The sequence below is a fragment of the Aquarana catesbeiana genome, linkage group LG02 (genome assembly GCF_042186555.1).
Source record: "Aquarana catesbeiana isolate 2022-GZ linkage group LG02, ASM4218655v1, whole genome shotgun sequence".
Lineage (NCBI taxonomy): Eukaryota > Metazoa > Chordata > Amphibia > Anura > Ranidae > Aquarana > Aquarana catesbeiana.
Genome location: NC_133325.1, coordinates 797,200,326 through 797,223,873, shown reverse-complemented (window position 1 = coordinate 797,223,873; position 23,548 = coordinate 797,200,326). Strand labels below are relative to the sequence as shown.

At 46.5% G+C, this 23,548-nt stretch overlaps 1 protein-coding gene across 1 annotated transcript; it reads right to left on the bottom strand.

Moving 5' to 3' along the window:
* Nucleotides 1-267: 267 nt before the first annotated feature.
* On the bottom strand, nucleotides 268-18,574 carry LOC141129457 (retinol dehydrogenase 7-like). Its single transcript, XM_073617495.1, has 5 exons — nucleotides 18,392-18,574; nucleotides 9,282-9,608; nucleotides 5,931-6,189; nucleotides 2,798-2,964; nucleotides 268-608 (listed from the first exon to the last, which is right to left on the bottom strand). Exons 2-5 carry the CDS (start codon nucleotides 9,592-9,594, stop codon nucleotides 373-375), a joined length of 975 nt encoding a protein of 324 aa, XP_073473596.1. The 5' UTR covers nucleotides 9,595-9,608; nucleotides 18,392-18,574; the 3' UTR covers nucleotides 268-372.
* Between the last annotated feature and the right edge of the window lie 4,974 nt (nucleotides 18,575-23,548).

The following is a 23,548-nucleotide window of genomic DNA, read 5'->3' as shown; positions in this document are numbered from 1 at the left end:
TGGGGCTGATCTGAGGTGTAAGAGTGCGGGATGTTAATTTCTCACTTCTCAAGTAGTTTACAGCATTTACTTTATAAAAAATCCTTTTTGTTATTGAGAGTGTGAAGATTACATTTTTTTGTTATAAAATCGGCACGCTCAGTTTCTTTGAAAACATTCTTCGGCACACTGCGCTCGAAAGGTTGCCTCCCCCTGCTCTAGTGGTAAATATGGTGTAGTGAATACATTGTATCGGTGTACTGTAAATATAACAGTAGATGATCAAACTGGAAATATAACCGTTTTTATTGGATAAGAAAATGAACATTCGCTCTTAGTGACCCACTTTGCCATTGAGATTGACTGATTCATCATGGCGCCAATCATCGACCTTTATTTTTTTTCACCAGCTGATATCCTGCTAGCGGGTTTGGGAGCGGACTGACACAGCCAGTAGTCGGTGATGGCCGTAGGGAGGTAGGATAGAGGGAGGTAGTGCAGCTTGCAGTCCAAGCCGGGTGAGTAGCGGGTCCAGGGGTGGACAGCGGTCAGGGCGTGCTCCATACAATCTGAGACTTTATACGCCTTTGGACTGGTTGATGATGTTAATGTCTTCAATGCCTGGACAACTGTTGGGTATATCAAAAGTCAAATACTGATTAATGGTATGCTATTATTTTTATAATCTATCTATCTATCTATCTATCTATCTATCTATCTATCTATCTATCTATCTATCTATCTATCTATCTATCTATCTATCTATCTATCTATCTATCTATCTATCTATCTGTCTGTCTGTCTGTCTGTCTGTCTGTCTGTCTATCTATCTATCTATCTATCTACCTGAGCGTACTGGAATCGCGACAAAACACTGGACGCATTTTGCGATGCCTTTATTTGTTTATGGCAGAAATTATGAGGGGGAATTGGGACTTTATATGAGGTACAATTAAGTGCCTCCATCCCGGTATTAGGTACAATTGAGAAGGGGAGTTGGGACTTTAAATGAAGCATTTGGGTAGTGGAGGTAAAATAAACCATATTTGAAGTGCAATATAAAATGTTAATTGATTGTACAAAGTGACAGACAATAAAATTAAATTATTTGTTCATGGCCGCCCAAACAAGGTGCGATTTTGCTGCGACCGCCGAGCAACAAAAAATGCTAAAATCGCGGCAAAAAATGCAACGCCAAATGCGCCTGGCTCTGTGCCACAATTTGGAACGTGTGCTTTATTAGCGCGTTTTTGGAGCGGAGGGAGGCTCATTAAAACACGCTAAAAAGCGTGGTGCAGCAGGTATCAGTGCAGTACACTTAGGAGTGAATGGAGCCAAAGACTTTAAGTCAGCAGAGGCTGCCTATGGTTTCTGCTCCCCCCCCCCCCTTCACAGTATTTATTGGTTTCCAATGGCATCCTGGCAACCAATAATGTGCTTTCGCACATTCCCCAACTCCCATCATGTTGGTACAGAACACTGCAAGCCTTACAGTAGTAAAGGGGGCCCTGATGTAAGGGGGGGGGCTCTGATGTGATCCAGACCCTAAAGGGCGCCCTGATGTAAGGGGGGGACTCTGATGTGATGGGACTTTGATGGGGGTCCTGATATAAGGGGGGGGACTCTGATGTGATGGAGACCCTGATGGGGGCCCTGATATAAGGGGGGGAATCTGATGTGATGGGACTCTGATGGGGACACTGATGTAAGGGGGGACTCTGATGTGATAGGGACTCTGATGGGGGCCCTGATATAAGGGGGGGACTCTGATGTGATGGGACTCTGATGGGGGCCCTGATATAAGGGGGGGACTCTGATGTGATGGGACTCTGTTGGAGACACTGATGTAAGGGGGGACTCTGATGTGATGGGGACTCTGATGAGGACACTGATGTAAGGGGGGACTCTGATGTGATGGAGACTCTGATGGAGACACCGATGTAAGGGGTGACCCTGATGTAAGGTACTTGGGTAAACAAAATTGTCCAAAGGCAACACTTTACAGCAGGGGTGTCAAAATCAATGTCATAGTTGGGCCATATCAGCATTATGGTTGCCCTCTGTATCTGCAAGACTAGATGTCAAGAGCACCCCCATCATTAGAAGTCAACAGTCCCCTACCCTTACTTACCATGTACTGCTATTGGGAAGAAACTGGGGGTGGAGTCGGGAAGCAGAAAGTGCAGGATCTGGAGGAGGACCAGAGGAGGACTGGAGTGAGCTGCTGGAGTCTACTGAATGCTGAGACCAGGGGAGGTGGAAACGCAGGGGGCTGCGGTTGCACAGAGAGGGGCAGGATCTGTAGGAGGAGTTTGTCGGCTGATGAGATGGGGAGGACAGAGGAGCAGCAAGGATAAGCGCAGGATCTGGCAGAGGAGTTCTGTCCTCCTCTCTGCTGCTGATTGAGACAAGATGGGGGTGGAGATGAGGAGGGTGCCACAGCTGCAGGAGAGGTGCGAGGGCCACAGGAGATGGTCTGGTGGGCCGGATTGGGGCCTTGTGTTTGACATAGGCACTAAAGAGAGACCCCTTGTGGTTAGTGTGCAGCAGGGCAGCTGCTTGGCATGGGACCTGGAAGAAAGCGAACGATTGTTGTAGTAAGGGGAAATACTACAGTGATTCTCTAATTCCACAGCAGTCCCACAGCTATGGAATATGTATACTTCCATTGGTCCAAGCTGTAACTATGCCAAAAATAAAAAATAAACATACTCGGAGTTCAACTTTAACATGTGAAAGAGATAAGACCTAACACTCCAGCAACATAGTATGCGCCCACATCTTACCTATTTCTATATGTCTTCTTCTTATAACTTACATTCATTGAAGTAGTCCTCTCCATAGCTCTCCTTAACATGCATCGGCAGTTTTTCCCACAGTCGGGTTATATTATTTATATGAACATCCACGGCGAGGGACGACGCGGTCTTGAAACCCCCCGGCTCAATGATAGAAACCTTTACACCGAAATCACGCATCTCCCTCCTGGGGAACAGAAACAGTACAAATGATGTGGAAGGTTTCCTATAAATGCCACAAAATGATTTAGGATTTTATTACCAGTTTTAGCGCCAGTACATCGTCAATGGACCGGAGCTATTTTTACATTTTTTTACTTTTTTTTTTACATTACCTTTGCCGTTACCTAAAGTGATTGTAAAGCTTGATTTTTTTTTTTTTTTAATTAAAATAATAAACATGTCAAACTTGCCTGCTCTGTGTAATGGTTTTGCACAGAGCAGCCCCAATCCTCCTCTTCTTGGGTCCCCCCGCTGGCGCTCCAAGCCCCCTCCTTCTCATCCAGTGCCCCTGTAGGAAGCTGCTTCCTATGGGGGCACTTGTGCAGGCTCACTCCCGGGCCCTGCTGCCTGCGTCTATAGACACAGACAGAGGGGCATGGCCCCACCCCCATTCTCTCATCACATAGTTTTATTGACAGCGGACGGAGTCAATGGCTCCCACTGCTACCAACCTGCCCTGTAAAAAAGGTAGAGCCAGGAGAGCCGCTGCTATCATGCAGAGTGCTGAATCGTGATGGGGCTCAGGTAAGTATGGGGGGGTAGTAGATAACGTATAGTATATCACAAAAGTTAGTACACCCCTCACATTTTTGTAAATATTCTATTATATCTTTTCATGTGACAACACTGAAGAAATGACACTTTGCTACAATGTAAAGTAGTGAGTGTACAGCTTGTATAACAGTGTAAATTTGCTGTCCCCTCAAAATAACTCAACACACAGCCATTAATGTCTAAACCGCTGGCAACAAAAGTGAGTACACCCCTAAGTGAAAATGTCCAAATTGGGCCCGATTAGCCATTTTCCTTCCCCGGTGTCATGTGACTCGTTAGTGTTACAAGGTCTCAGGTGTGAATGGGGAGCAGGTGTGTTAAATTTGGTGTTATTGCTCTCAATCTCTTATACTGGTCATTGGAAGTTCAACATGGCACCTCATGGCAAAGAACTCTCTGAGGATCTGAAAAAAAAAAAGAATTGTTGCTCTACATAAAGATGGCCTAGGCTATAAGAAGATTGCCAAGCCTGAAACTGAGCTGCAGCACGGTGGCCAAGACCATACAGCGTTTTAACAGGACAGGTTCCACTCAGAACAGGCCTCGCCATGGACCACCACAGAAGTTGAGTGCACGTGCTCAGCATCATATCCAGAGGTTGTCTTTGTGAAATAGACGTATGAGTGCTGCCAGCATTGCTGCAGAGGTTGTAGGGGTGGGGGGTCAGCCTGTCAGTGCTCAGGCCATAAGCCGCACACTGCATCAAATTGGTCTGCATGGCTGTCGTCCCAGAAGGAAGCCTCTTCTAAAGATGATGCACAAGAAAGCCGCAAACAGTTTGCTGAAGACAAGTAGACTAAGGACATGGATTACTGGAACCATGTCCTGTGGTCTGATGAGACCAAGATAAACGTATTTGGTTCAGATGGTGACAAGCGTGTGTGGGGGCAACCAGGTGAGGAGGACAAAGACAAGTGTGTCTTGTCTACAGTCTCTGGGAGTGTCATGGTCTGGGGATGCATGAGTGCTGCCGGCATTGGGGAGCTACAGATCATTGAGGGTACCATAAAGGTGTGTTGCGTTTGTTAAAATATGATTTTTTTATATTAATCAGACATAACATTACACAATAGTGGTTGCTCATAGATTACTGTCAGGTTTTGGCTTGAGTAGAAGTCTCAAACAAATGCTGTTGCATACAATGGGTACGTAGATACCATTGTAGTATTCAAATGACAGTTTCAACAGTCCATTGTTTCTACAGCTACAGTAAACAGGTATGTTTTCTGTTGTTTGCTAACTATGGTAAACAGCCTGACATAAAAGGGGGATTCAGGCATAAGCTACACATCATCATGCTTTAAGATCAGAAGCCACTCATGATAGAAGAAAAGTGCCTGGTCTCCAGAAGAATTGTTGCCAATGGAGATCACGAATATACAGTAACAGAAGAAAAGTAACTTTTAAGTGTATTTGTACTGTTATAAACCATAGGCTGTTCATTTGGTAGGCATTTTGCTTGTTATAGATATCTGTCAGTCTTGTATTGTATTCCTAATATTGTAATAGTTTTGTATGTACAGCATCTTTGTATAGTAAAAGCACATTTACACACTGCAGAAGTCTCAGCTTCCTTGCTTATACCACAAAGTAACTTTGCTAGATAGACGCAAGCAAAACATAATGCCAGCATGTACTGTGACATACTGAAGCAGAGCATGATCTCCTCCCTTCAGAGACTGGGCTGCAGGGCAGTATTCCAACATGATAACGACCCCAAACACACCTCCAAGATGACCACTGCCTTGCTAAAGAAGCTGAGGGTAAAGTTGATTGACTGGCCAAGCATGTCTCCAGACCTAAACCCTACTCAGCATCTGTGGGACATCCTCAAACGGAAGGTGGAGGAGCACAAGGTCTCTAACATCCACCAGCTCCGTCATGTGGTCATGGAGGAGTGGAAGAGGACTCCAGTGACAACCTGTGAAGATCTGGTGAACTCCATGCCCAAGAGGGTTAAGGCAGTGCTGGAAAATAATGGTGGCCACACAAAACATTGACACTTTGGGCCCAATTTGGACATTTTCACTTAGGGGTGTACTCACTTTTGTTGCCAGCGGTTTAGAGATTAATGGCTGTGTGTTGAGTTATTTTGAGGGGACAGCAAATTTACACTGTTATACAAGCTGTACACTCACTACTTTACATTGTAGCAAAGTGTCATTTCTTCAGTGTTGTCACATGAAAAGATATAATAAAATATTTACAAAAATGTGAGGGGTGTACTCACTTTGAGGGGTGTACTCACTTTTGTGATATACTGTATATATATATATGTGTGTGTTGGGATTCTAAGTAATTTTCTAGCAAAAAAAAAAACATGAAAGTGTCAGAATAGGCCTGATCCTTTTACCACTGATCATCAAGATAACTCACCTTAAACTGTCTGAGAATGCCTCCAGGCCAAATTTTGAAGGACAATATCCCCCACCCACAAAAGCCAATCTTCCAGCGCCACTGGATACAACGACAATGCGTCCCCGGGCTTTTCTAACAAGAGGCAGCAAGCGCACCGTGACATCGACGGTCCCAAGAAAGTTCACATTCAGGACCTTGGAGAAGTCTTCTTTTGTTTGCCACTCATTGGGAGCGAAAGCAATGGTAAAACCAGCATTGTTCACCAATCCCCAAAGCCCTGTGTGCCATAAAACAGAGTAATGTCAGTATTGAAATCAGCAAACTATCAAAACGCTTTGTAAATCAATAACAATAAGAATGTGTCTAAAGAAAAAAAAAAAAAATTCTTAATCCGCGCAACCTCCTATCAATAACAAAATCAATCAACACAAATAAGTTGCTGCTAGCTTTCACCTCACTCACTATAATTTTAAAACAAATCTTATGCAGTGCAACACACCTATCAGTAAAATAAAGCGCAAGCGCAAAATATCAAATAACAATAAATATCACATATAGTATATACATGAACCGTGTTAATAAATCACTTAAAATAATATATACAGTATCTCACAAAAGTGAGTACACCCCTCAGTTACAAAAATGTAAATCTTTTCTTCTATCTTTTCATGTGACAACAATGAAGAAATGACACTTTGCTACAATGTAAAGTAGTGAGTGTGCAGCTTGTATAACAGTGTAAATTTGCTGTCCCCTCAAAATAACTCAACACACAGCCATTAATGTCTAAATCGCTGGCAACAAAAGTGAGTACACCCCTAAGTGAAAATGTCCAAATTGGGCCCAAAGTGTCAATATTTTGTGTGGCCACCATTATTTTACAGCACTGCCTTAACCTTCATGGGCATGGAGTTCACCAGAGCTTCACAGGTTGTCACTGCAGTCCTCTTCCACTCCTCCATGATGACATCACAGAGCTGGTGGATGTTAGAGATCTTTCGCTCCTCCACCTTCCGTTTGAGGATGTCCCACAGATGATCAATAGGGTTTAGGTCTGGAGACATGCTTGGCCAGTCCATCACCTTTACCCTCAGCTTCTTTAGCAAGGCAGTGGTGGTCTTGGAGGTGTGTTTGGGGTGGTTATCATGTTGGAATACTGCCCTGCGGCCCAGTCTCCGAAGAGAGGGGATCATGCTCTGCTTCAGTATGTCACAGTACATGTTGGCATTCATGGTTCCCTCAATGATCTGTAGCTCTCCAATGATGGCAGCACTCATGAAGCCCCAGACCATGACACTCCCACCACGATGCTTGACTGTAGGCAAGACACACTTGTCTTTGTACTCCTCACCTGGTTGCCGCCACACATGCTTGACACCATCTGAACCAAATACGTTTATCTTGGTCTCATCAGACCACAGGACATGGTTCCAGTAATCCATGTCTTTAGTCTGCTTGTCTTCAGCAAACTGTTTGTGGACTTTCTTGTGCATCATCTTTAGAAGAGGCTTCCTTCTGGGACGACAGCCATTCAGACCAATTTGATGCAGTGTGCGGCTTATGGCCTGAGCACTGACAGGCTGACCCCCCACCCCTACAACCTCTGCAGCAATGCTAACAGCACTCATACGTCTATTTCACAAAGACAACCTCTGGATATGATGCTGAGCACGTGCACTCAACTTCTGTGGTGGTCCATGGCGAGGCCTGTTCTGAGTGGAACCTGTCCTGTTAAACCGCTGTATGGTCTTGGCCACCGTGCTGCAGCTCAGTTTCAGGGTCTTGGCAATCTTCTTATAGCCTAGGCCATCTTTATGTAGAGCAACAATTTTTTTTTTCAGATCCTCAGAGAGTTCTTTGCCATGAGGTGCCATGTTGAACTTCCAGTGACCAGTATGAGAGAGTGAGAGCGATAACACCAAATTTAACACACCTGCTCCCCATTCACACCTGCGACCTTGTAACACTAACGAGTCACATGACACCGAGGAGGGAAAATGGCTAATTGGGCCCAATTTGGACATTTTTCACTTAGGGGTGTACTCACTTTTGTTTCCAGTGGAGGGGAGGAGCTGGTTCGCTTACGTCATCCCGCGGCCATCCAGAAGCACCAGTGGGGAATCAGAGAAGAGGAAGATTGAGGCTGCTCTGTGCAAAACCATTACACAGAGCATGTATGTATGATATATTTATTATTTTAAAGGAAACAAATTGAATTACTTTAAAGTGGTTATAAACCACTTTTTAGAACTTGTACCTATAGGTAAGCCTAGAATAAGGCTTATCTAAAGGGAACGGTAAATATCTGCTAAATGTGCACCGTATAGGAGATATTTACCTTGTAATGCACCAATGGTGTCATCGGCGCATGCGCTGTGAAGCAACGGCCCTCCGAGCCGTTGCTTCCCGAGCGAGTGCCCTGACCGGCAGCTCTTGCCAGTCACACAGCCGGAGTCCATGGCCCTGGAAGAAAGAGGGGCGAAGATGGATGCGGCCTCCATCGGGGACAGCGCAGGCTTCGTTTGCAGGTAAGTGCCACATAATGGGCTAGTATGCGATGCATACTAGCCCAATATGCTTTTACTTTGCAGGGTTTGCAGGGAACAAAAGAGGCAGTAAAACTCATCAGGGTTTACATCCTCTTTAAGAAACTCTTCCTGTCCAAAGAAGCTATTGCACTGTAAAATCTGTTACATTCCTGTCTGGGTGTGGCAGAGAGTAATTCAGACATTCAGAATCGCAATAAGGATGCTGCTGTCCCTGCCATACCCTCTTTTCTTGCACGTATCACCCCCCCCCCCAACTTTCCTTCTACATTTCTGTCATTCCTGCTCTTATACCCTCTGCAATTCTCTCCAGCATGAACTGTCACACCCTCTGCCCTCCTTTCCTGCACCTAGTCAATGCATGAAAAGCGATCTGCAATGGATTCGTTTTCCTGAGTGCAGATAAGCAGCCTCTGCCTGTTAGACATTCAGGAAGCGATCCTGCAGACCTCCTGAATGCCTGCTTTTGTTTGTATTTTTTCCTGCTGAACAGCAGTTTATAATGGGACTAAAGTGTTTGGCTCCTGATTGCAATGCAGCACCGGTCAGCTTGGCACGGTCCATTAAATATGCCACAGTGCAAAGCATTGCAGACCAGCTGCTGGTTATCCTTTAGGTGGGCAGCCAGGGAGCGGTAAAACTGCAGCTAAGCTGACTGCCTCAGAGGCAGGCCCTTGAATTGGCATTTTTTCGCTTTTGCTTGAATAATAATAATTAAAAAAAAACTATCAGGGAAAATGTAAGAAATTTTATTTTAGGTCCCCTTTGCATGCCCTTCAGGGTCAGTTTTCTGTAAAACATATATGGGAGAAATAAAAAATACCTTCATTTCCAACAATACTTGATATCCATTCGGCAGCAGAGCTCACACTTTTGCTGTCGCTGATATCCAGGATTCTTGTTCTCAGTCTGCTGGAGGTCTCTTTCTTCAGATTTTCGGCCCCCGTCTCCGTCAGACAAGATGCCAGGACCTTCATCCCACGTTTGTCCAGCTGCTTAGCCAGCAAGTTCCCAAATCCAGAATCACATCCGGTGATAAAAACGTATTTGTCGGTGAGATTCTCCAGTATCTGGCTCTGCCTGTACCACCTGTACAGAAGAATCAAACCCAACGCCACCAGCAGGGGGAGCCACATGATGCAAATTTGTTCTGCAATAAAATATATTGTAGTAGCTGAACTCCAGGATGATACAAAAGTAGCAAATTATTGCAACTATGTAAGTAATCATTTATACAAAAATGAAATACATTTTCCCAATATCAAGCATTGTAAGTACAGTGGAACCTTGGATTACCAGCCTAATTTGTTCCAGAAGAATGCTTGTAATCCAAAGTACTTGCATATCAAAGCAAGTTTCCCCATAGGAGTCAATGGAAACTCAGATAATTTGTTCCACAGTGACTTCTATGGTATGCAGTACCGCATGTGGCCAGAGTTGGGGGGGGGCGCCAGAGACACTCAGAAACCCATCTGAGCCGCTCAGATGCACTCAAACATTCGGAGAGGCTCGGAAATACAGAGTGTTTCCAAGTGGCCATGGGTGCATCCGAGTGAATCCCAGCGGCTTCGAATGTAAGCGGCGCTCTCACACCTCTGGCCAAATGTGGTACTGCACACCACAGAAGCTTGAATCCTGCTCATTTTGCGAGACAACGCTCGCCAACCGAGTCAGGATTTTTAAAAAATAATAGCTCGTATTGCAAATCGCTCGTTAACCGCATTACTCGCAATCCAAGGTTTTACTGTACCTGAATTTGGCTTGGTTTCAGCCTCTTGCAGACCCTGTACAGCAGAGATTAGACTGGATAAGGGAGAAGCAACACAAGGATCTCTAAGTTAAAATGCAGCAATGAAAGATGAGGTCTCCTGCCCTGCCACATAAATTTAGACAGGATCTTGCCAGCAGAAAGCTGGTGGTCCATAGCACATTTCATCTCATAAGTACATGCATGCAGGAGCAGACAAGTGAAGTCTATTTTCTCCACTGCAGCGGCATTGCAGATGGGGATGGCAGTCAAGAGGAACCTTGTTCCTCTGTGGTTTCCTTGGTTACAGGGAGACAGCTATCTGATTGGAGGCTTGCACCCCAGGTGACTTTGGTGGCCATCTTGGGTCAGGCAGAGTCTATTTAGTACCCTGGCTTCCCAGTTTGGCATGCATTTTGTGAGTGGCTAGAGTAGGGACAGGTCACCTGTGACATCAGGGAAAAGTTCCGGAGGAGTAGGGAAAGTGCAGGGACACACCATCCTTCCTGTGAGCTTTCTCATTTTGGGTACAGCTTGGCCAGGCCGCATTCTGCTCCCCAAGACAGATGCCGTCGGCACCTCTGATTCACCAACCTGCTGTTGCATTGATGGTACAACTTGTGAGTGTTCCCGGTCGGGTTGCCTTCCCACCAGGTCTGTGGTGTGTTGCTGAACTGCTGTTACAATATATTCTAGTTACTGCACTTGGACTCCGTGTGTTTTCTGCCTGCCCCATCATGCTGCACCCACCCACACATATATATACTGTGTATGTCTAGATGGTTTCAGCCTCTTAAAGTCTCTATACAGCAGAGGTTCAACTAGGTAAGCAGTGGCGGCTGGTGCTTTTTTTGGGGGGGGGGGGCGGGCGCAAACAACCACCCCCCCCAGCGGCTGGCGGGTAGCAGGTTGCGGGCAGCGTGCAGTGGCTCCATGTCCTCTCCTCCATTGGCAGCTTCCAGTGTGTGACTCCTCCCCTCATCCTAGGCGTCCAATAGGATCGCCTGTCCTTTCAGCCAATCGGGTCTCCTGAATGCATGGAAACCGCTGCTTGACTGCCCATTGGAACTGATCCACTTCCAATTGCTTTCCGGAGTATGCTGCCGTGTAAACTTAGTCTTACTGTACAACAAAAACACTCAGTGGGCCCAATACACAAAGCTTTAACACCAGAAGAAAGTCTGCCATACAGAGCAATGATGAAGAGGGCTTGCCCTCAAAACGCGTCAACGCTGCACAATTGTGACAGTGACAGTAAGTTGCTGAAGGGGTCCTATGGTTGGTCATCTGTATTTGCAGACTCAGGGAGATCTACAGTATACTTGGATAGATGCTGTATTTTATATTGTTTTTACCTTTGTGTGTATTTGAAGATATTTATTCTTAAGGATCTACTGTATTGAGGGTTTTGCACAAAGGCAGAGCGCCGTCTTTTTTATTTTTTGTTTAGTTTTTAAAGCTGGCAATACATCAGTAGAATTTATCTTAAAAACCTGTGGAATGTTAATTTGATTTTGTAATGGTTAGAGGGGTCAAATCGACGTTTATTTTTTCCGTAGTTGTCGCACTCATCTTTTCCATACTCCAGTGCCAGGTCTTTCCCTGTGTGTGCGGCTGCCAGCTTCCAGCCAATCACAGAGTGGGCTAGAATGTAATTTGCTCAGTGATCTCAAGTAACACGTACACGTGCAACCCCCCCTCCCATGTTTCCAACCATATTCTCAAGTGTTTCCAAGTGCCTCCCAGTATTGACCTCCAGTGTTCCCAGTGTCCGTCCAGCCTGCAACCAGCTCCCAAGTGTCATCAGTCATTTCAGCTTTGTGATCCCAGTTTACTCCAGCAAGTGTACAAAAAAAGTGGCCCAACCTATAACTGGCCTTTGCAGCAAGGTGCACATGGAAGAACAACACACAATACAAACAAAGATTTCCCAGCACACTTACCAGCCAGCCTGCATCTATCCACTGCTATATGTGCTCCATAGGCGTGCGCAGGGGGTGTGTCAGGTGTGCCTGGGCACACCCTAATCACTATTGCTATTTCTGATTCCCTTTACTGCCTGGTGTTCAGGGGCGGACTGACCATTGAGCCACTAGGGCACTGCCCGAGGGCCCTGAGCCACTAGGGGGCCCCATCGGGGTTGCCAGCCTCAGTAAAACCAGGGACAGTATGTAAAAATCTGTGGGTTTTTTTACATCTGTCTCTGAAATGTCCCTTACCGACATCCTTTTGGTCTAAAAATCCCAAGATTATAGCTGCCCCACCTCTCCAGTACCTTCTCAGCCAATAGAAACATGTCTGTGTATACTGTGTGATTGTATACTGTGTGGCCCCATAATCTCTGATTGCCTGGGGGCCCCATAATCTCCTATTGCCCGGGGGCCCCATGAGTTGTCAGTCCGCCCCTGCCGGTGTTCACACTGATGTTGGCCCCACAGTTCTGCTTGCTTCCCTCCTCTCCCCCCCCCCCCCCCCTCGGCTGCTGTAGGGAATGTTTCAGGATTAAGAGCGGGGGGAAGGGGCTAGTAAATATGTAATTTACTAGCCCCTTCCTTTTCTACATGAACACACTCGCTCTCTGTGTCCATTCATAACTGAAGCATAGTAAGCTGTGTTTACTATGCTTCAGTTTGTAAGTGAACAGGAAGCACCTCAGCACAGAGCACTTCCCATTCATTCACTGCAACGTGCAGCTGAGGCTGCGGAGGAAGGCATGTGTGTTTGAGCTTTGGGGCGATAGGGCGCGCACACCTATGATGCGCTCCTATTTAGGAGACTCTGAAAATTCTAGAGTTAGGCCCCATTCACACCTCAGTGTTTTGTAGCTTGAAACTCCAAAAAGCTGTAGGAGGAAACAAAAATCAATTATTCTCTATGGAATCGGTTCACATCTCCACTACAAGTCGCCTGAAGCCAAACGCCTGGAGCTCAAAAACATTCTGGAGCTTTTTTTTTGTAGCTCAAATTGGGCAGATTTGTGTGTTTTTGGCTCGTTTTTATTCCTAAAAATCACCATAAATAAATAATAAATAAATACATAAAATAAAGTAATATTATGTAATGATAAAAAAAAATAATAATTAACCGCTAGTCTTAAAAATGTATTAAATTATTATTATTAATAATAATAATAATAATAATAAACACCCAAACCCCAACAAAAAAAATACATTATTATTTTATAATTTATTTATTTATTTTGTGTTAGGCTGTTTATTTATTTATTTATTATTTTTTTTTTAAGTGCTATGGGTTAATTATGGTAAGTAAAGTGGTATGGGCTGAGGATGAATCCACTCGTGCAAGAAATCTTCTCATTGGCATCATCCCACAAATATATTAATGGAAAAGGAAAAAGGTACTACATACAGTATATGTAGCGTGGAACTTTACATATGCCTCAAAAAACATGAAATGCCAGAAAATGTAACAAAAGGTAAATTTTTATTTAATACATAGATAAAAATAGATCAAGCAAAAAAAAAAACTCCCTAAAAGGGTGTATATAGTATCATACAAACTTTGCAGTCACATGTTTATATATACAGAACTTATGCCCTGTACACACGGTCGGACATTGATCGGACATTCCGACAACAAAATCCTAGGATTTTTTCCGACTGATGTTGGCTCAAACTTGTCTTGCATACACACGGTCACACAAAAGTTGTCAGAAAATCCGATCGTTTTAAACGCGGTGACGTAAAACATGTACGTCGGGACTATAAACGGGGCAGTGGCCAATAGCTTTCATCTCTTTATTTATTCTGAGCATGCGTGGCACTTTGTCCGTCGGATTTGTGTACACACGATCGGAATTTCCGACAACGGATTTTGTTGTCGGAAAATTTGATCTCCTGCTCTCCAACTTTGTGTGTCGGAAAATCCGATGGAAAATGTCCGATGGAGAGCACACACGGTCGGAATTTCCGACAACACGCTCCGATCAGACATTTTCCATCGGAAAATCCGACCGTGTGTACAGGGCATTATCATGGGCATGCTTGATCTGGTGACGGGTTTCGCCCGGACTTCCGCTTCTTCAAAGACCTTCAATGTATCTGTGCAGCTCACACTTGCAAGTTTACAGTAAAAACAAGAGGTGCAGTAGATAGTATATACGTATGCTGTCGAGCTCCGGGTAAATATATATCTGCCCATAGGAGGCGACGCCAAAAAAGCGTAACAGCTGAAAAGGTATATATCCCAGTGGTCTTCTTAAATCTGGAGTCGTCTACATCATACAAGCATGATGTAGATGACTGTCATGAGGCAACAATAAACAAATGCGATGGTATTAATACCTTAGAAATACCTCTGAAAAACATCTAACCTCCACATATAAGACCACTGGGATAAATTTTTTTTTTTTGTTGAAAACTTGCAAGTGTGAGCTGCACGGATACATCTGAAGAAGCAGAAGTCCGTGAAACGCGTCACCAGATCAAGCATGCCCATGAGTGTCACGGACTTTGGGCTGCAAGAGAACCATGGCCTAGAGAACTCTGTGTTTTAATGTGTTCTTAAGTTATCCAGAGCTGGTCACTAATTGCTTTTGGCTTCTTATGCATAAGTTAGTCCTATGGGGGAGCCGGGCTGTCTAAGGTGGTCATTGGTATGATAATAAGATTCAGGGCAGCCATCAGAAATTGTGGGGCCCCTTATACAGCTTTAGGCCTGGGCCCAACCACCCCGAGCCTGACCACCAACATTTCCCAGGGTCCTGCGCACTGGCCGTCCCACCAAATCTGCCCACTAGCAATCCCACCAAGTCCCTCAGTGCCTCAGCCCCCCTCACACCTGTACACTCTGAGCACCCTCACACCTGTACGCTCTCAGCCCCTCACACCTGTACACTCCCAGCCCCTCACACCTGTACACTCTCAGCCCCTCACACCTGTACGCTCTCAACCCCTCACACCTGTACACTCTCAGCCCTCCTCACACCTGTATGCTCTCAGTCACCTCACATGTGTGAGGGGGCTGAGAGCGTACAGGTGTGAGGGGGGCTGAGAGCATACAGGTGTGAGGGGGCTGAGAGCGTACAGGTGTGAGAGGGGCTGAGAGCGTACAGGTCTAAGGGGGCTGAGAGCATACAGGTGTTAGGGGCTGAGAGCGTACAGGTGTGAGGGGGCTGAGAGTGTACTGGTGTGAGGGGGCTGAGAGCGTACAGGTGTGAGGGGGGCTGAGAGCATACTGGTGTGAGGGGCTCAGAGCGTACAGGTGTGAGGAGGAGGGCTGAGAGCGTACAGGTGTGAGGGGGGCTGAGAGCGTACAGGTGTGAGGAGGGGGCTGAGAGCGTACAGGTGTGAGGGGCTGAGAGCGTACAGGTGTGAGGAGGGGGGCTGAGAGCGTACAGGTGTGAGGAGGGGGGCTGAGAGCGTACAGGTGTGAGGGGGGCTGAGAGCATACAGGTGTGAGGTACGCTCTCAGCCCACCTCACACCTGTATGCTCTCAGCCCCCCTCACACCTGTACGCTCTCAGCCCCCTCCTCACACCTGTACGCTCTCAGCCCCTCACACCTGTATGCTCTCAGCCCTCTCACACCTGTACGCTTTCAGGCCCCCTCCTCACACCTGTACGCTCTCAGCCCCCCTCACACCTGTACGCTCTCAGCCCCTCACACCTGTACGCTCTCAGCCCCCCTCACACCTGTATGCTCTCAGCCCCTCACACTTGTACGCTCTAAGCCTCCTCACACCTGTACACTCTGAGCCCCCTCGCACCTGTACGTTCTGAGCCCTCTCACACATGTATGCTGATAACCTACCTTTAACCCCCTCCCTTACCCAAACAAAAAAAATAATAATAAATGAATAATTCAAAAAGAAAAACTGATGGAAAAGCTGGAAAACCTATCAAGAAATGATACAGCAGATGATAGTTTTCTCTATTGGCTAAAAAAACCACCAAAGCTAAAATAAACGCTGTATAAAAAGGCCCAAATTGCACATAAAAGAATGCCAAAATCACGCATAGAAACGCTTAGGTGTGAATGCAGCCTTAGAACTGCAGTATATAGAGGAGCCTTGACGTGGGCACTGCAACTTACGCATATATATTTGCAAATGTGTACAAAACGAAACCCTCTGTTTTTTACGTGAATTGTTAGACGGGTCCAATTTGGTTGTCTTGCAGGCTGGCTGGTAAGTGCGCTGGGAAATATTTTTGTTTGTACACCAGCCAGTCCCCCCGGAGCCTGATCCTGTGATCTTCATGTTCCCCGGTCTGTATCTGGCTCCAGTGCCCTGTGTACTCTCCTGCCAACATCCAGTCTTCCCTCACCACCATGTCTCCCTCTGCACTTCACTCAGTCAAGCCTAGTGTACACAGGATCAGAGTATTGGACGAATGGTCATCTGCTTTTTTTTTTTTTTGCATGCTAGTCAATATATGAAAAACCAAAAGGTCATTAACCAACTCAATACTGGGCACTTATACACCTTCCTACCCGGACCAATTTTCAACTTTCAGCGCTGTCCCACTTTGAATGACAATTGCGCGGTCATGCTACACTGTACCCAAACTTAATTTTTATTCTTTTGTTCGCACAAATAGAGCTTTCTTTTGGTGGTATTTGATCACCTCTGGGATTTTTATTTTCTGCTAAACAAATTAAAAAAAAGACCGAAAGTTTTTAAAAATAAAGTTTTGTTTTTTTTGTTTCTGTTACAAAACTTTGTAAATAAGTAAGTTTTCTCCTCCACTGATGGGCACTGATGGGGCGGCACTGATGGGCACCGATGAGGTGGCACTGATGAGGTGCCACTGATAGGCACTGATGATGGGCACTAATATGCAGCACTGATGAGGCACTGATAGGTGGCACTGATATGCAGCACCGATGGGTACACATAGGTGGCACTGATGGGCACTGAAAGGCAGCACTGATGGGCACTGATAGGTGGGACGGATGGGCATGGATGGGCACTGATAGGTGGCACTGATGTACACTAATGGATGGTACTGATGGGCATCACTGATTGGCAGGCATCCATTGTGGGCACTGATTGGCATCCCTGGTGGCCATGGGTGGCATACCTGGTGGTGACTAGTGGTGGGCATCCCTGGTGGTCCAGTGTGTGCATCCTCGGGGTGCCATGGGTGGCATACCTGGTGGTGACTAGTGGTGGGCATCCCTGGTGGTCCTGGGGGCATCCCTGGTGGTCCAGTGTGTGCATCCTCGGGGGGGCCATGGGTGGCATACCTGGTGGTGACTAATGGTGGGCATCCCTGGTGGTCCTGGGGGCATCCCTGGTGGCCATGGGTGGCATACCTGGTGGTGACTAGTGGTGGGCATCCCTGGTGGTCCTAGGGGCATCCCTGGTGGTCCAGTGTGGGCATCCTCGGGGGGGCTGCTCTGATAATCAATCAGCACAGATCCCCCCTGTCAGAGGAGCAGCCGATCGGCTCTCCTCTACTCGCGTCTGACAGACGCGAGTGAGGAAAAGCCAATCAACGGCTCTTCCTGTTTACACTGTGATCAGCCGTGATTGGATACGGCTGATCACTTGGTAAAGAGTCTCTGTCAGAGAATCCTTACCGAGATCGGTGTTGCGGTGTATTAGACTGACACACAGCAACAACGATCGCCGTGATGCGCGCCCCCGGGGCGCACATTGGCATGTTATCCTGAAAGACGTCATATGACATCCGGTCAGGATAACACAACCACTTTGCCAATGTCATTTTGCTATTTTGCTATATGGCGGGCGGCAAGTGGTTAAAGTTACAAAAATTCTCGTAAGACAGAATAAAACTTTCGGAAGTGATGTCACGTATTGTATTGTATGTATTCTTTTGTTTCCGAGCATGCATGGTCTTGGTCACACAATTTTTTTTCCCGTATAGATTCTATATTGCTCCAGTGCTGCAAGGAACTTGTTCATTTCCTGTGTGCTTCCCTTGTGTTTTCTGAGTCCTGTATTTCAATATAAAATCCCCTTTGGGATTAAAAAAACTAATTCTGAAAAATCATGCATTCAGGAGACAGGATCCCCCATGCTGTACAAAGCCCTCTGAAAGGCGATCAATTTGCAAATCACTTTCTGAAGGGCAGCAGTGCGTGCCCACCCATTCGATAGATCACATACTGATGTCGTTTCAGGAAAGGAAACTGACGTATTGCTCAGTATTTATGCTCAGAAGATCTTTAGATGAAAACATAGAAAGAAGAACTCCGTACCTGGTCACCTGTAGAGTTGTATAATAATAGAAGGATTCCTGAGCCTCACCAGCGACGTGGCGCCTCCAACAGAAGAAGTCTTGGTGCTGCGTTCCTCCAGAAAGAGAATTCTGTCCTTGTTGGGAGAACACAAACTGCATGCCCAGCACAGAGGGAGGGGAAGCTGGAAGAGGCCAGCCTGTATTTACTTTGGCACGAATAAAAAAAAAAAAAAACTTGTGCAAAACATATCAAGCGCCATCGTCATCCAGATTCACAAGGACTTGGAACACAAGTATGCTGGGGGTTGGCGTATATTGATTCTGTGTCCTGCTATAACCATGGACTGCGCCTGCACCCGGCACCTCTGTGTTTATGCTGTGGAGTTTTATATCACGTTTAAGTGACTTTACAGGGGTTTAGTGGGGAGTAACGCTGCCTTTCTGCACTGGGGTCCCTAGTTCAAGCCCTGGCCAGGAGGACACTTTCTGCGTGAGGTGTGCTTGTGCAGGTTTCCTCCCACGCTCCAAAGCCGTGCTGGGATGTTAATTGGCTGCTTTCCAAATTGGCCCTTGTGTGTGAGATAGAGACTTTAGATTGTGAACTCCCTGAGCGGACTGATGTACCGTATATACTCGAGTATAAGCTGACTTTTTTCAGCACATTTTTTTATGCTGAAAAAGCCCCCCTCGGCTTATACTCGAGTGAGGGTCTCGAGTGGGGGTGCAGCCTCACTGTGCCCATCTGCAGCTGTACCTTTGATAACCAAAACGGCAGGTGTCTCCCGCTGTGTCATGCAGTCTGTTTGGCGGCCGTCCGATGTAACAAAGCCCCGCCTCTTCGTCCGTGATAGACGGAACGCTGAACACTGATACAATGCTGGGAAACTGAATCAGTGTTCCGTCTATCACGGACGAGAAGGAGGCGGGGCTTTGTTACAGTGGACGGCCACTGAACAGATTGCATGACACAGCGGGAGACACCCGCTGTTTTGGTTATCAAAGGTACAGCTGCAGATGGGCACAGTGAGGCTGCAAATGGGCACAGCGAGGCTGCAAATGGGCACAATGAGGCTGCAAATGGGCACAGTGAGGCTGCAGATGGGCACTGATGATACAGGTGGGCACAGTGAGGCTACAGGAGGGCACTGATGATACAGGTGGGCACAGTGAGGCTGCAGAAGGGCACAATGAGGCTGCAAATGGGCACAGTGAGGCTGCAATGGGCACAATAAGGCTGCAAATGGGCACAGTGAGGCTTCAGATGGGCACTGATGATACAGATGGGCACAGGGAGGCTGCAGATGGGAACAGTGAGGCTGCAGATGGGCACAGTGAGGCTGCAGATGAGCACTGTTTACCCAGTAGCTGCTGCATTTCCCAGCCTAGGCTTATACTCGAGTATATATGGTAAATGCTATATTTCAATTGTCAGCATTATATACCGTAAATACCTGTAATAATAAATAAAATAAAAATGGAAGCTTCAGCTGAATGCTAAAGAAACAACCTGTTGGACATTTAATGTTCTACTCCTGACAAATAGCTAAAACCACCACTGAAATATATATGGAAGTTATTTTATTTGAATTTATGTCCCTGTAGTCCTACAAAAAACATATCCAGCCTGGTGGCCTGACTGCATTCAAACAGGATACTGTTAACCAGAACCTAAATCTGCCTGCCACCTTCCCTCGATTTGTCATATCGATCTCCATTCATTGGGAACTGAACTCATATCAAGTTTCTGAATAAGTGGACTTTGGGGCCAGCCAGGAACTTAATTGAGCAGACCTTGGCCGCTGAATTGGGCATTCCTCTCATTCCCTTGGTGATACACCTCTCCATGTCTGCAGTCGATGGCTCTACCTTGACCTTAGGACCTTTAAGGTTCCGAACTATCTCCATAACTATGCATATTGGTGTTATACATCGTGAGAAAATCTCCTTCTTAAGTCTTCTTGTCCCATCATTCTTGGATGTCAGTGGTTACAAAAACATTAGCCCTATCTAGATTGGAACTCTGGCCAGGTGTTGTCATGGGGGTCGCAATGCCATCAGACTTGTCTCCCTAAAATGCTCCCTCAACATTAACAGGCCTTCCAAGATGATTTGTAAGAAAAAAAGCTGCTGACCGTCTGCCTCCTCACTATGCCCTCAATTGTGTTATTGATCTCCAAACCTGGAACTACTCTGCCTTGTGGTCTTCCTAAAGCTGGATACACACACATATATTTCAGAGACCGAAAGAAATTATACCATTGGGGATCGGGAAATTCTGCCTATTAAAGTGGAACTTTAGTCAGAAAATTGTCCTGCTAGATAACTTCAGGCTGGCCCCTTTTGCAGGTATAGCTATGTAAAACATTAAAAATAAGTGCTTATGCTGTTTAAAATCTAGTAATACAATGTCTCACCCTGCTCTGCACTGTAGAGGCTGATCAGCTGACAGCCTAAAGATTTATTGCTGCTTAGGACTCTAGCAAAATGGCCTGGTCAATTGCTAGACATCCATTGATTTCTCCCTAAGTTTGGCCTTTTCTACAGCTAGGTGGCCGGGTACTTGGTGGTACTAGATAAAAGAAGGACAACCCAAGTCTGATTACGGGTATATGGGGTATCTCAGCCAATGGGCTCTTTCACGTTTTTGCACGTTTGATTAGTAAGGATGCGGGTCCTCGGGCCAGCCCTGAACGTCTTGGGAGGGAGTGGACATGGCCTTTTGGCTTAGTTCGCCCTCTCTCATGGGGTCTCCCTTCGGGGGAGCCCCACCTAGTACTTGGGTGGGTCCTGTCTCGGCAGGCCCTCCAGAGAATGGGGTCTGTCTGGTTTTGGCCGGATAGACCATTGTAAGTACCTTTGTCCCCGCAGGAGCCTAACGCCCCGGGGGATCAGGGAATTGGCACGTCTTGTGTACCCGTGGCACTTTTTTGTGAGCACTCTTTATGTGTGTGCACATTTTTTATGCACCGGGTGAAGTTTTTGGGGTGTGTTTTGCACGCCATAGGCTTTCAAAAAAAAAAAAAAAAAATCTCAGCCAATGGGCAGGGGTTTTCTTGTATCCCTTGGCCTGCTGGGAGAGCCTATATATTCAGGTGAGGTCAGGTGACCTGTGTTCTGTGCCACCTGGGCGGCTCTCTGGGTGGACCTGTGTCGTGTGCCCTGGGCTGCTAGGCCGAATATTGGGTCTATCCCAGGGGCATCTGGCTGCAATGCTGTGTGAGGGGCCATCCAGAAGTAATAGGGCAGTGCAGGGTTGGGATTGCGGCTTGCAGTCCAACCAGAAGTGACGGTTCTGCCAGCCGGAGAACCTGTCGTGGTCGAAGGTTGGTCAAAGCTGTCGCGACTAAGGGTCCAACCACCTTTATCAGGGACCAAAGTGAGTAACTGAAGCAAGTACCGGAGTAGTAGTCCCACTGTATGGGCACGGTGGAGAATCGGGAAACTTCAGGTGGTGATCAAGTCAGTAACCCAGCCAGCGGAGGTGATGCTTGCAGAGCAGCCTTGTGAGTCAAGCCAGGGACCGAGCCGGTGAGTAGGGGTGAAGCTTGAGAAGTATCTGGAGTGCCAAGCTAGGGACCCAGCAGGGAAGTGTGGGTGGTGCTTGAGAGAGATACCACCGCACAGCTTTGAGGAACTCCAGGGATTCAGAGTCAGTGAATCAGAGGGTCCAGTGATAGACCAGGAACTCAAGCAGCTGAAGAGCTACAAGTAGAAGTTGTAGTGAAGCAAAGAGGACTGTAAGGATCCGGAGACTGCATGGCGGCCTGAGGACTCAGAGCCTGCCTCATCATGGGACGCAGTGAGTACACCAGCCCCTGATCACACAGCCAGAGCTCTAGGTGGCCAGGGGCTGCATGTTCCTGAACTGACCCTTAGAGACATTGTTACAGGAGGTGACTGCTGCAAAATTTCTATTACTACTCTGACCACTGAGATTAAAGGGGTAAAACTGGAGCTGAATCTAGTTAGACAGGATATGCAGAAACTGCGAGACTCTACTGCAGCCCTAGAGGACAGAGTGAGCAATGTGAAGGATGTTGTTGTGCCATTGCATAGAGAAATTCGCCATATGCAATCGATTATCGCAGGCCACTCAGCACGTTTGGAAGACATGGAGAACAGACAGACGCAAAAATGTCCGTGCGGTGGGCATACCGGAGAAGGCAGAGGGGAAAAATCCTGTGGCATTTCTGGAAAACTGGCTCCTTAACACATTTGGCAAGGACTCCTTCTTCTCATGTTTGCTGTGGAAAGGGCTCAGAGTCCAACCCAGGTCGCCTAAACCTGGAGAGCCTCCTAGGCCATTCCTATTTAAATTGCTTAATTTCAAGGATCGGGATGCCATACTATTCCAGACCAGAACCAGAGGCGCCCTTATGAAGTTGAATAATGTACGCATATTCTACCCTGATTTCTCTGCTGACCTACAGCGCCACAGTGCCAAGTTTACTGAAGTGAAGAAGCGTCTCCGCAAATATGATGTCACATATGCTATGTTGTATCCTGTCAAGCTTAGAATTGTAACGAATGCCGAGACACAATTTTTTGATACTCCTGCTAATGCGTCCAACTGGCTGGATCGTATGGAGCACACCCTTAAAAAAAAAAAAATCACCAGCACCCATGGCCTAATTGTGTTTTATTTTCTACTACCGATAAGTAAGAATACCTTAGGAGAAGATTTCAGCATGTTGATTTCTTTTCTCAGTCTTTCCTTTAAGGCGGAGAGGAATATATAAGTTCACTGGCGGCTCCCCCCCCCAGGCAATCATAAAAAAAAAAAGTCCGTAAGTGGACTATGGGAAGCACCACGTCAATGCCATCACTAGATTGCAGACGTGGCGCTTCATTCGTGGGGTTTGGAGATGTTTTGCGGCGCGATCCATTGCGTTGAGCATCCGCCCAGCGTCCGGCCGGGTGCTTTGTTCTCAGTGTGAGGACAAAGTCACTTCCGGCGCCCGGCGGGCTACAAAAAGATGGCCACCGCCGAATCCCCTTGTGTTCAGTGGAGAGGGGAGGCACCTGAATGAAGGTGGTCACTTCATTCAGATATTTGGGTATAGTGATAACAGGCGAAAAAAAAAAAAAAAAAAAAAAAAAAAAAAAAGAGTTCCAACACAAACATGCCAGTTGGTATAAGTTTCCGCTGACAGTAACTGGACGTGTAAATCTCGTA

Excerpts from the sequence above, each read along its gene's own strand:
- LOC141129457 (XM_073617495.1), bottom strand. The coding sequence starts at position 9,594 with ATGTGGCTCCCCCTGCTGGTGGCGTTGGGTTTGATTCTTCTGTACAGG. Across the intron at positions 6,190-9,281 it reads AAGTATTGTTGGAAATGAAG|GGCTTTGGGGATTGGTGAAC; the intron begins GTATTTTTTATT and ends TATGGCACACAG. Across the intron at positions 609-2,797 it reads AGAGGACTACTTCAATGAAT|TTGTCCAGGCATTGAAGACA; the intron begins GTAAGTTATAAG and ends TATACCCAACAG.